This window comes from Solanum stenotomum, chromosome 1, assembly GCF_019186545.1.
Source record: "Solanum stenotomum isolate F172 chromosome 1, ASM1918654v1, whole genome shotgun sequence".
Taxonomy (NCBI): Eukaryota; Viridiplantae; Streptophyta; class Magnoliopsida; order Solanales; family Solanaceae; genus Solanum; species Solanum stenotomum.
In genome coordinates, this window is record NC_064282.1 from 19,460,373 (window position 1) to 19,471,082 (window position 10,710).

The window sequence follows — 10,710 nt, forward strand, 5'->3', positions numbered from 1 at the left end:
TCTACTCTATACTTCTTATTAGCATTTGTCTTCCATTTCTTGTTTAGTATTATTGTGTTTGGCTCTCATTCTACAACAAATTTATTTATTTAAATATATGTACAGACAAAATTAGTCAAATCATCTCACTTATTCGGAGGAACCGACTCTTCATATTACTACTTCTCCAATACTTAGTACCAGTGGCGGACCCAAGATTTTCACGAAGTGGGTTCAAGATATAAAAAATAAATAAGCAAAAATGCAAACAAAACAAATTTTGATTAATTAAAATATATCATTACAATTCTATTCTACGAGTTTTCATTTCTTGAAACCTATTCATAATACTCTTATCAGAAATAGTATTAAATATTCTTTTCTCTACATAAGGCACCATACAACTACTCAGAAAATCATCATCCATTCGATTACGCAATTCACTCTTGATCAACTTCATTGCCGAGAAAGCTCTTTCAACTGTAGCAGTAGCAACCGGTAGGAGCAACGCAAATTTTATAAGGCGAAACACAAAAGGATAGTTTAAATGCTTCTTTACCTTAACTAGCATTTCAGAAAGATCGGCAAGCCCTTTTAAGTTGGAGAACCTTTTATCAACATCACGGACATCAACTATATAAGTCTCTAGCTGATTCCTAAGAGTAACCATTACATTTTCACCAAAATCATCAGGATATAATTCAGCCATTCTCAATATGTTCTTGATGTCAAAACTAGAAAATGAGTCAACTGGATTCAAGCAAGCAACTCCAATAAGCAAATTTGTTCTAACCTCATTAAAACGATCATTGAGTTCTTGAAGCTGCCAATCAATAATCTTAAAAAATACTTCCACACGATAGTGATGTGAAATAGTATACTCAGCAACTTTACGTCGAGATCTTCCAAAATTAACATAGAACTCATCAAAATTAGGTATCAAAATATCATACTTGACACAAAATGCGGACACATTCTTGACAAGTGAATCCCATCCTTCATTCCTTAAATCTTGCAATCGTTTCTTCACCACTTTAACAAGTAGAATGACATTTGCAATATCTTGTTTTTTCTTTTGTAAAGACTCATTAAGCTCATTTGTGATCGCTAAAATATCTCTCATTAAATGCAATATAAAAGCAATATCAAATGTTTGACAAACTTTAAGATATCCGGTTGCCTTAGCTTTTTCTTCAACAGATTCAGAATCAACAACAATAGTATCAAGAACATCAGTAATAGAGCCAAACATACTAATGAAGTTCTTAAAATATTTGTAATGTGAACCCCACCGAGTATTGGCAGCTCTAGCAAGACCAAGTTCTTGATTCAATCCCTTACCACTTTCACCCTCACCCATATCAAGTGCCACTTGAACTTTTTTTGCTTGAGATTCTCGAAGTTCATCCATACGTTTAAAAGAACCTCCCACTACATTTAAGACATTAGAAACCAACAATACAAGTTCTCCAACTTGAAGGCATTTTTTAGATACCCCAACAAGAGTTAACTGAAGTTGGTGAGCAAAACAATGAATTGCATAAGCTGATTTACTCTCTTGTTGAATCAAAACTTTAAGGCCACTTAAACGCCCTTGCATATTGCTAGCTCCATCATAGCATTGCCCTCGTATGAAAGATAAACTCAAAGAATGTTGCGCAAGATAGTTAACAATAGCTTCTTTCAAACATAAAGCACTAGTATCATGAACATGAATAATTCCTATGAACCTTTCCACCACAGACCCCTTTCTATCAACATAACGCAAAACAATTGCCATTTGCTCCTTACATGATATATCACAAGATTCATCAACTAACAATGAAAAATAGTCACCGTTTAGATACTCCATAATAGCTTTAATTGTTTCAAGCTTACATGCAGTGACTATATCTTTTTGAATTTTATGAGAAGTCATCTGGTCATTTTTTGGAGCCTTTTTCAACACAAGTTCACCAATTTTATCACACCGCTTCGCATACCATGAAAGAATTTCAAGAAAGTTACCTTTGTTTAGCGATGATTCATCTTCAAGATGTCCATGAAATGCCAATCCTTGATTCAAGAGAAGTCTCGCCACTTCAATTGAAGCCTTTAAGCGAATTTTGTGCTCAAGCTTGGTTTGATTTGATAGCTTAACAAATGCGGCTTGAATTGATTGTTCTTGTCGCATTAGATCTTCACACTTCTTCTTTGCCTGATTGTGAACACTGTTTGACTTACCAATATGCGTATTTAATCTTTTCTTTTTGTGCCAACTCCTGAACCCTATACTTGAAAATGTTTCACCTCCACCTTGATGAATGCTTTCATCTTGAAATAAATAACAACACAAACAATAAGCTGCATCTTCAATCATACTATACTCCAACCAATCATGATATTTTTTAAACCATTTGCGATTAAAATGGCGTTTTAATCCAGAAATATCACTTTGAGGAAATTCGCGAATTCAAGGTTGATGAGGACCTCTTTGGATATATGCTCATCTAATCTCATCACGTTCATCCGGATGATAGTCTCGAATGGGTATTCTTTTCTTTGGATCAGCCTGTAAAGAATCCAAATCTACCCCTTGTTTCAATCTTTTAGCGGAATGATGAGTTTCTTCTAATTGGTTCAAGTTTTCTTCCACCTGAGGAGCATTTTGAGCGGATGAACTTGATTGTGGCAACTTGGAGGATATAGGAGAGAAAAATCTCTTCATTTGATGTTCAACCTGTATTACCAAATTAAAATTCTAATTAGAAAGTAACTAAACAAAGCGTTGTTAAATAAATGGAATTTCAATTAAATGATCTTGCAATTTGCATTGCTTAACTTTAATAAATTGCCATAGCATCTTATTAACTTGACATTACTATGTCGAAAGCATTCTCCTCAAGTTAGATCAATAAACAAAAGACTACAATTTAGATAATGCACTTTTATGAGGCTAACAACATACATATTTGACTATACTAAACAATGTTAATAAATTTGAAAAAAAATTACATTGACTTATGAATGAGACGGTAAATAACAAGATGAATGAAAAACTAGGCTTCAATATAAACTAAGAAGATAAAAGATTATTAGGAATGATTTCTCTTCATTCAACAGTTAACAAATAAAAACAAAATATTAAACAAAATAATTATAACCTTAATTTCAGAATTGAATACATAGAAACATACCTAGTATTATTTGTATTTTTTTGTTGATTTTAGAATGATAAGGGATTTTTTAGTTGAAGAAATAAAAAATAACCACAATAATCATATATGTATATATAAAGACTAGAATCAAGAGCGAAAAACATACTTGTGCAAGATTTGAGAGATGGGGAGAGTTTTTTTCCTTCAACAAAAAAATATGCTCAAAATTTTGGGGGGAAAAGTAAGAGAGGTTCAAGAAGATTTCAACAAAGAAGAAGATAAAATGATTTTTAGAATTGAAAATAATAGGGATTAGTGCCTTTTTGGTTGAGTTTTNTGCTATCACGTCCATTTTTGGGTCGTGACACAGATATCTTCAAGGAACAATTGATATGGGATTGTTTTATTCTAATGCATCCAAGTCAGAATTGATCGGTTATGCAGATGCTGGCTATTTGTTTGACCCACATAAAGCCCGATCTCAGATAAGTTATTTATTCACATATGGAGGTACAACTATATCATAGTGTTCGATGAAGCAAACAATAGTTGCTACTTCTTCAAATCATGCAAAGATAATTGTCATTTATGAATCCAGTCGAGAGTGTGTATGGTTGAGATCAATGACTCAACACATTTTGCAATTATGCGGTCTTTCTGTGTAAACAAAGCTCCAACAATATTGTATGAAGATAATGTTGCTTGCACAACTCAATTAAAGGGAGGGTATATCAAAGGAGACCGAACAAAGCATATCTCACCTAAGTTCTTTTTCACACATGATCTTCAACAAAATGGTGAGATAAATGTTCAACAGATTCGTTCAAGTGATAATCTTGCAGATTTATTCACTAAGGCATTGCCAACGTCAACATTTGAGAAGCTAAGATATAAGATTGGAATGCGTCGTCTCCAAGATATCAAATAAATTTTTCATCAGGGGGAGTAAAATACGCGTTGTACTCTTTTTCCCTTTGCCAAGATTTTGTCCCATTGGGTTTTCCTGATAAGGTTTTTAATGAGGCAGCACTCAAGGCGTATAACAAGATGTGTGTACTCTTTTTCCTTCACTAGGCTTTTTCCCACCCGATTTTTCCTAGTAAGATTTTAACGAGGCACATTATATATAAACATCCAAGGGGGAGTGTTACAAATCCATTCAATGTGTGGATGTTTCTTTTCAATCTACACCTAATGTAATGTCCCATTTAATGTATCACTTAAAGAGCTTCTAACGTATTTGTTTAACATTGTAAACGGGTGATTTATACTAACTGTAAAAGGGTATGCTTCACCCTTGTGAATAACAACAAAAAGAGATAAAAAAATACTCTCTACTCTATACTTCTTATTAGCATTTGTTTTCCATTTCTTGTTTAGTATTATAGTGTTTGGCTCTCATTTTACAACAAATTTATTTATTTAAATATATGTACAGACAAAATTAGTCAAATCATCTCACTTATTCGGAGGAACCGACTCTTCATATTACTACTTCTCCAATACTTAGTACAACCGACTACTGATAAGGGAAAGACACGTAAACATTTTTGGATTCTTTTCTTCTTTGATTAGCACTTGACAGAAGAAAAAAAGGAAACGGATGTAAATTCAAATTAAACTTCCTTCATATTAGAAAGTTCGAATCAGCTTAAAATTTTGCATTATAAGAAGAGACTTGTCTTTTTACTCATACATATTCTTGTTGAGATTTATTATTATTATTATTAATCATAAAAAAAATCTAGATATATTATTATTTGATATATATTGGCTTAACAAAAAAATAAAAAATTGACTAGTGGTTAGGTTTTGGATAAGTCAACTTCAAGAAATTAGCTTGGAATTGTACAAGAAATATTGTGACCTAAGAGATGTAGGACAACCTGAAAGAGTAGATATTTTTTTGCTATGTTAGCACAATATAAATTAGCTTGGAATTGTAGAAGAAATATTAGCTTAGAATTGTTCAACTAATAAAAATTTTGCTGGAGAATATTTTAAGATATTTAGAATTCACTAACAGAAAAAGTTTCATGACGATGGGTGTGTTTGGTACGGAGGAAAACAATTTCTAAAAAAAAAAATTCAATTTTCCCATTTTAGTGGCTTAAATGTTTCTCAAATTTAAGGATGACTTCCTTTTCAAAATTAAGGAAAACATTTTCCAAAACTCTATTTCATTCTTTAATTTTTTTTTTCTTATCCTACCCGTACCCAACCCTCCCCATTCAAAACAAAAAAAAATGAAAATTTTAAATTTTCTTATTTTTTAAATTTCAAATATATTTTTATCCATACCACCAAACCACCCACCAGGGCCGACTCAACAACATTGGAGGCCTAAAACCAAACTTAAGAGAGGGGCCCTAATATTTAATTTTTTTTATTATATATACTTTTATTTAAAATCTACTTTTCTAGCTATTTTAGATGCGAAGTCATTAGGTACTGTTTTGTAATCAATTTGTTTTAATAATTCCTTTTCAAATGATAATATAGTCAATTCATTCAATCTCTCGTGAGACATTGTTGATCTTAAAGAAGATTTAATCAATCTTAATTTCGAAAAAACTTCTTTCGGCTGGGGCAACAGTTACATGAACTGTTAACATTATTCTATAAGCAATATGTGTATTTGGAAAAGAATCAAGTTTTTTTGTTTGATAGGGTATTTTCATTAGATCATTATCTTCTACTTGTATTATTTCCCTTAACACTTTTAATTTAAAAAATAAATCTAAACTATCAATATCAGAATAACTATTACGTGTTAAAGAAAGTTCAAGGTTAAGACAATATTTTTAAAAAAAATTCTCATCATCTAGTGATCTCAATATTTTACCACTAAATAAGAAATCAAAAATATTTCCATATGCTTTAGTTGGTTCAAATATAATTTGAAGTGAAAAAATAGCTTGATCTACTCTACATATATAAAGCAATTAACTCTAAAAGATTCTTCAAGGGACTTTGTGATTTCGCTATCCATATTTTCATCAAAGTGTTTCTTATGAAATTCAGGTTTATTTTCATCTCATATGCAATTTTCTTAGTAGAAATCATAATTTTTTTCTAAAATAAAATATATAAGTAATTATTTTTTAAAAATGGGGGCCCCAAAATATATGGGGCCCCAAGCGATGATTTTAGTGGCCTAGGGGTTAAGACGGACCTGCCACCCACCCACCCACTCCCCATCAAACAAAATAAAAATTATTTTTGAAAAATGTTTCAAATTTTTTTAAAAAATTCTCTCACTCAACCCCTACTACCTCCCCCCCCCCTCAAAAAAAATACTTTTGAAAAATATTTCAAATTTAATTTTCTAAATTTTTACGCTACACCCTCCCCTCCAGGCCATCCCCGTTAATTTTTATTTTTTTTTAAAAAAATACTTTAGAAAAATATCTCAAATTTGAAATTCTTTCATTTTTACGCCACCCCTATCCCTACCCACTCCCCACCACCACCCAGGCCATTCCCGTAAAAAAAATAAAAATTTGGGAAATATTTAAAATTTGAAAATTTTGTATTTTTTACGCCAACTCCATCCCCCGCTCCCCACCCACCCCATAAAAAAAATTATTTTTGAAAAATATTTAAAATTTTCATTTTTTATGCTATTACCCCCCTCCCCCTCCCGCTACCCCGTCAATTATTTTTATTTTTAAAAAGTTATTTTTGAAAAAAATAATCATAAGATCCTGGGCCAAATCTCAGGGTCGGATTTTGAAATTGTCATCGGGGTTTTGTCCTAGTTTGGGTGTCGTGGTCAGGTCCTAGATCAATTATTGGGTTGATTTTTGGATCAAAAATTATTTTCCTAAAAAAAAAATTTAGTCTCAAACTAAAAATAAAAGATATTTTTTGAAAAATATTTTTCATTCACCAACTAAACATTAAAAAATATTTTCTACTCACCAACCAAACATGAAAAAACAAGTTAGAAATCCACTTATTTTCCAGAAAACATTTTCCTAGGCATCAAACACACCGGATATTTTTATTGGGAAAATCATGAAACGTGGAAAAAATGTCTTTTTGAGGAATTCATCCAAAAAAAATTCTAGATATACTATTATCTTGATATATATTGGCTTAACAAAAGATGAAAGACTGGTGGTTAGGTTTTGGATAAGTCAACTTCGATTGTGGTCCATCGAATATTAATTTTTTTTTCTCCTATATAACAAGTGGTGTTAATATATGTGATGAGGAGTGACTAGAGTGATTTGTACGAAAGTGAAATAATGATTTTGAAATATGAAAACTGCCGATTAAAAATTTATGACAATTAATTAATCATAAAATAATATCTCTTAGTTTAAGTTTTAAAATGTGGGATATTTAAAATTTCTTGTAATAAAAAAACTTAGTTTACATAGTAAAAAATATAATTGTAATTTGTAATATAGACTTTTAAATATTTATCTGAGTAGATTTTCTCATTTAAAAATTATATTAGCTTATATAATGTTGTGTTACATTTTCATTTGTTATAATTGCATTTGAGTCTCTCTGTATATTTTTCTTCTCAATTATAGTGTTAGAATCAATTCATAGGAACCTTAATTATTTGTATAAAATACCTGCTATCTCTTATCAAGAATAAAGTACAAATTTCTTTTATTAAATACAAATATAATGTGGTATACATATGCTATACAGATGGTATGTAGTAATATGAAATGAAGAACCAACCACAAGAAAGATGGTTCACGTACAAAAGGTGTGTGTTAAAAAGGCAAATTACTGATCAGAAACATCTATTGTGACCTAAGAGATGTAGGACAAGCTGAAAAGAGTAGATATTTTTTTTGCTATGTTAGCACAATTTAGATTAGCTTGGAATTGTACAAGAAATATTAGCTTAGAATTGTTCAACTAATAAAAAGTTTGCTGGAGAATATTTTAAGATATTTAAAATACACTAACAGAAAAAGTTTCATGATGATATTTTGTTCTTGGCATAATATATAAACGTGATGATCCTTAACTTGGATTCAACGGATAACTATGCCCTTCAACTTTGAGTATGCACAAGTAGACAGTTAAATTTGTATAAAATTGAATAAGTAGACACACGTGTCCTACATGGCATAATACATGTAGGACGCCACATAGGACACAAAATTTTCATGTAGGGTGCCATGTATGACGAATGTGTCTATTTGTTCAATTTTATACAAGTTTTAGTGTCTACTTGTGCACATTCAAACATATTAAAGTAGTACTTATTCATCCCAAATCTCTTTTATCATATAATAAAATAATTCACATTTTTTTTTCAACAAAAAGAACACAGAAAATAAAAGTTTCCTTACCACAGAAAATACAATCAATATTAAATTTCTTAAGCTTGTTATCTCACGTATTCAGATTAGTGAACCAGAAATAATAACAGATGTAAAGAAAAATAAAAGAACTACCCGAGTCCAAAAAACTCACTATGTGTCCTTAAGAAATTTAATCCCTTCAAGTACCCGAAGTTGCAGATTAATTCCTTCCAAGATAAAACGGGTTAACCAAAAAAGAAGTAGTAGTACCACAAACTTCAATAATTTCAACGAACTCAAAATGACAGCAACGAATCACAAACACAGACATGATCGATCGATTTTGTTTTGTAAGAAATGTATGCAAGAGAAGGGAAAAATTCAATGCAGAAAAATGAGAGAACGTCTCTCTATTTATAGCCAACAAAGGATAAAGGTCACAAACTTTTGAAAAAAAACAACCTTTCAGAAAGGTCACAACCCTTTGGAAAAGACATAACCTTTCAAACGGTCACATAGACAAACCTTTCATAAAGGTCGCAACCCTTTGGCAAAGTCACAATCATTCAGGAGAGTCATAACCTTTCTTTCCTATTCATACCTTTAAAACCCAACATTTTCATCATTGTGGTCCATAAACCAACAATTAGTAGGTCTAATAAAAAGATTAAGTTATGCTTGGGGATTTTATCATCACAACGAGCAAGACGTATGTATGTGGCAAAATTGAGTGCTGGTGTTTTCGTGTTTGATTGTTGATGTTAATGAAATTTTTAGGTAGAGAAGATGATTATGCAATGGGTTTGGGTCAAATGAGTATTTAAATGGGTGGGTTTCTAAAGGGAATTGAGTAATTAAAATTGAAGGTGGTTATTTGATTTTTAAGTGTCTTTTCGATAAAATTAGGGGTATATTTATATTACAGTATAATGGGAAGGGGTATAGTTGAGCATAAAGTATAACAGAACCCAATAAAGGACGGAAGAAAGCATCATTACCTCCAGTTCCACCCACCTTGGGCACAGTGCTAGCAACAAGGGGATAATAGGAGCTTGAGTTGCTTGAGTGGAAGGAAGCACTCCAGGACAAACCAACTCTTTCAGGAATGACATTATCTGTTGAGCTAACACTGGTCTATGGGAGGAACACCGATAGTCTTAGCATGCACCTCTTCCTTTTGTCCAACCTCCTCAATATTTTCAACCTCAATATCCTATTCTATCTCTTCATGATGCATATGAGGGGCCTCATTTTGGGAAGCATTTTTGACCGGTACCCCATCTCTAGCAGGCGCAGCCTCTACCCCTGCCTTGACCGCAACCTCTCGCTGCAGATTCCTCAGCTGGAGCATTGACGGGAGCTATGGGCCTGACGCCGTTGAACCTAGTGTTAACCATCTGCGGACAGAAGAGTGAAGGAGGTTAGATACCAATTTGAATAGCCAGATACCAAATGGAATCAAGTCATAGCACGAAAGGAGACAAAAGAAAACAGAGAGATTTTCTAAAGTCCTACAGCCTCTCGAAGAAAAGTAAAGGCGTCCCCGTACCATTCCGCAAGACTCTACTAGACTCGTTTTAGTACATCGAGATCAACGAACCTAGACTCTGATACCAATTTTATCACGACCCCGACCATCGTTATTAGCACTCACAATAACCCTCCGGTGGGAGAACCATTACTACAACTCAAACCAAGCAACTAAACAAAAAACTAAAGCATTTAAGGATACAAAAACATGAATAATAGCTAAAACTGAAGCTCCCATAAACTTCCAAAAGATCTAACAACTAACAATGCGGAAAATACACCTAGAACCTGAAAGTCAATGTATTAAAACATCTTTCAACGAACCAAAGTCTAAACAAGAAGGGTCACAACCCCAAACTAATGAACTAACTAGAAAAGTCTAAGTCCGAAATGGGGACATAGACGAAAGGAGAACTCATGGCAGCCTGGAAGAACTGGCTCACCCTTGAATTCGAACGATGATCACTGATCTTCTAAGCGAGCTCTGTCAATAGCCACCTGAAGATGTCATGTACTCAACAAAGAAAGAGCAAGTGAAGTATCAGTATACAACCATAGTGTACTGGTAGAATCGCGCGGCTATCCCACTAAGTGCAACATACATAAGTCAATACAACAATATAATCACATGCGTATATTGAACATACATACAATATTATATATATTTACGAACAATGAACAACTTCACATTTCTCAAGATACACAATTATGACAAGTCATTGGTCCTCTCATGGAACCTAAACCCAAACTGTTAGCATATCGGAACGTGGTACCTGATCCAATGA

At 32.5% G+C, this 10,710-nt stretch overlaps 1 protein-coding gene across 1 annotated transcript; it reads right to left on the minus strand.

The window, feature by feature from the left end:
• Positions 1-280: 280 nt before the first annotated feature.
• Positions 281-2,338, minus strand: LOC125862365 (uncharacterized). The gene has a single exon (XM_049542449.1). The coding sequence runs from the start codon at positions 2,336-2,338 to the stop codon at positions 281-283; it is 2,058 nt and encodes a 685-aa protein (XP_049398406.1).
• Positions 2,339-10,710: the final 8,372 nt, after the last annotated feature.

Bases quoted from the DNA above. Each gene is read 5' to 3' on its own strand.
- LOC125862365 (XM_049542449.1), bottom strand. From the start codon at position 2,338: ATGATTGAAGATGCAGCTTATTGTTTGTGTTGTTATTTATTTCAAGAT.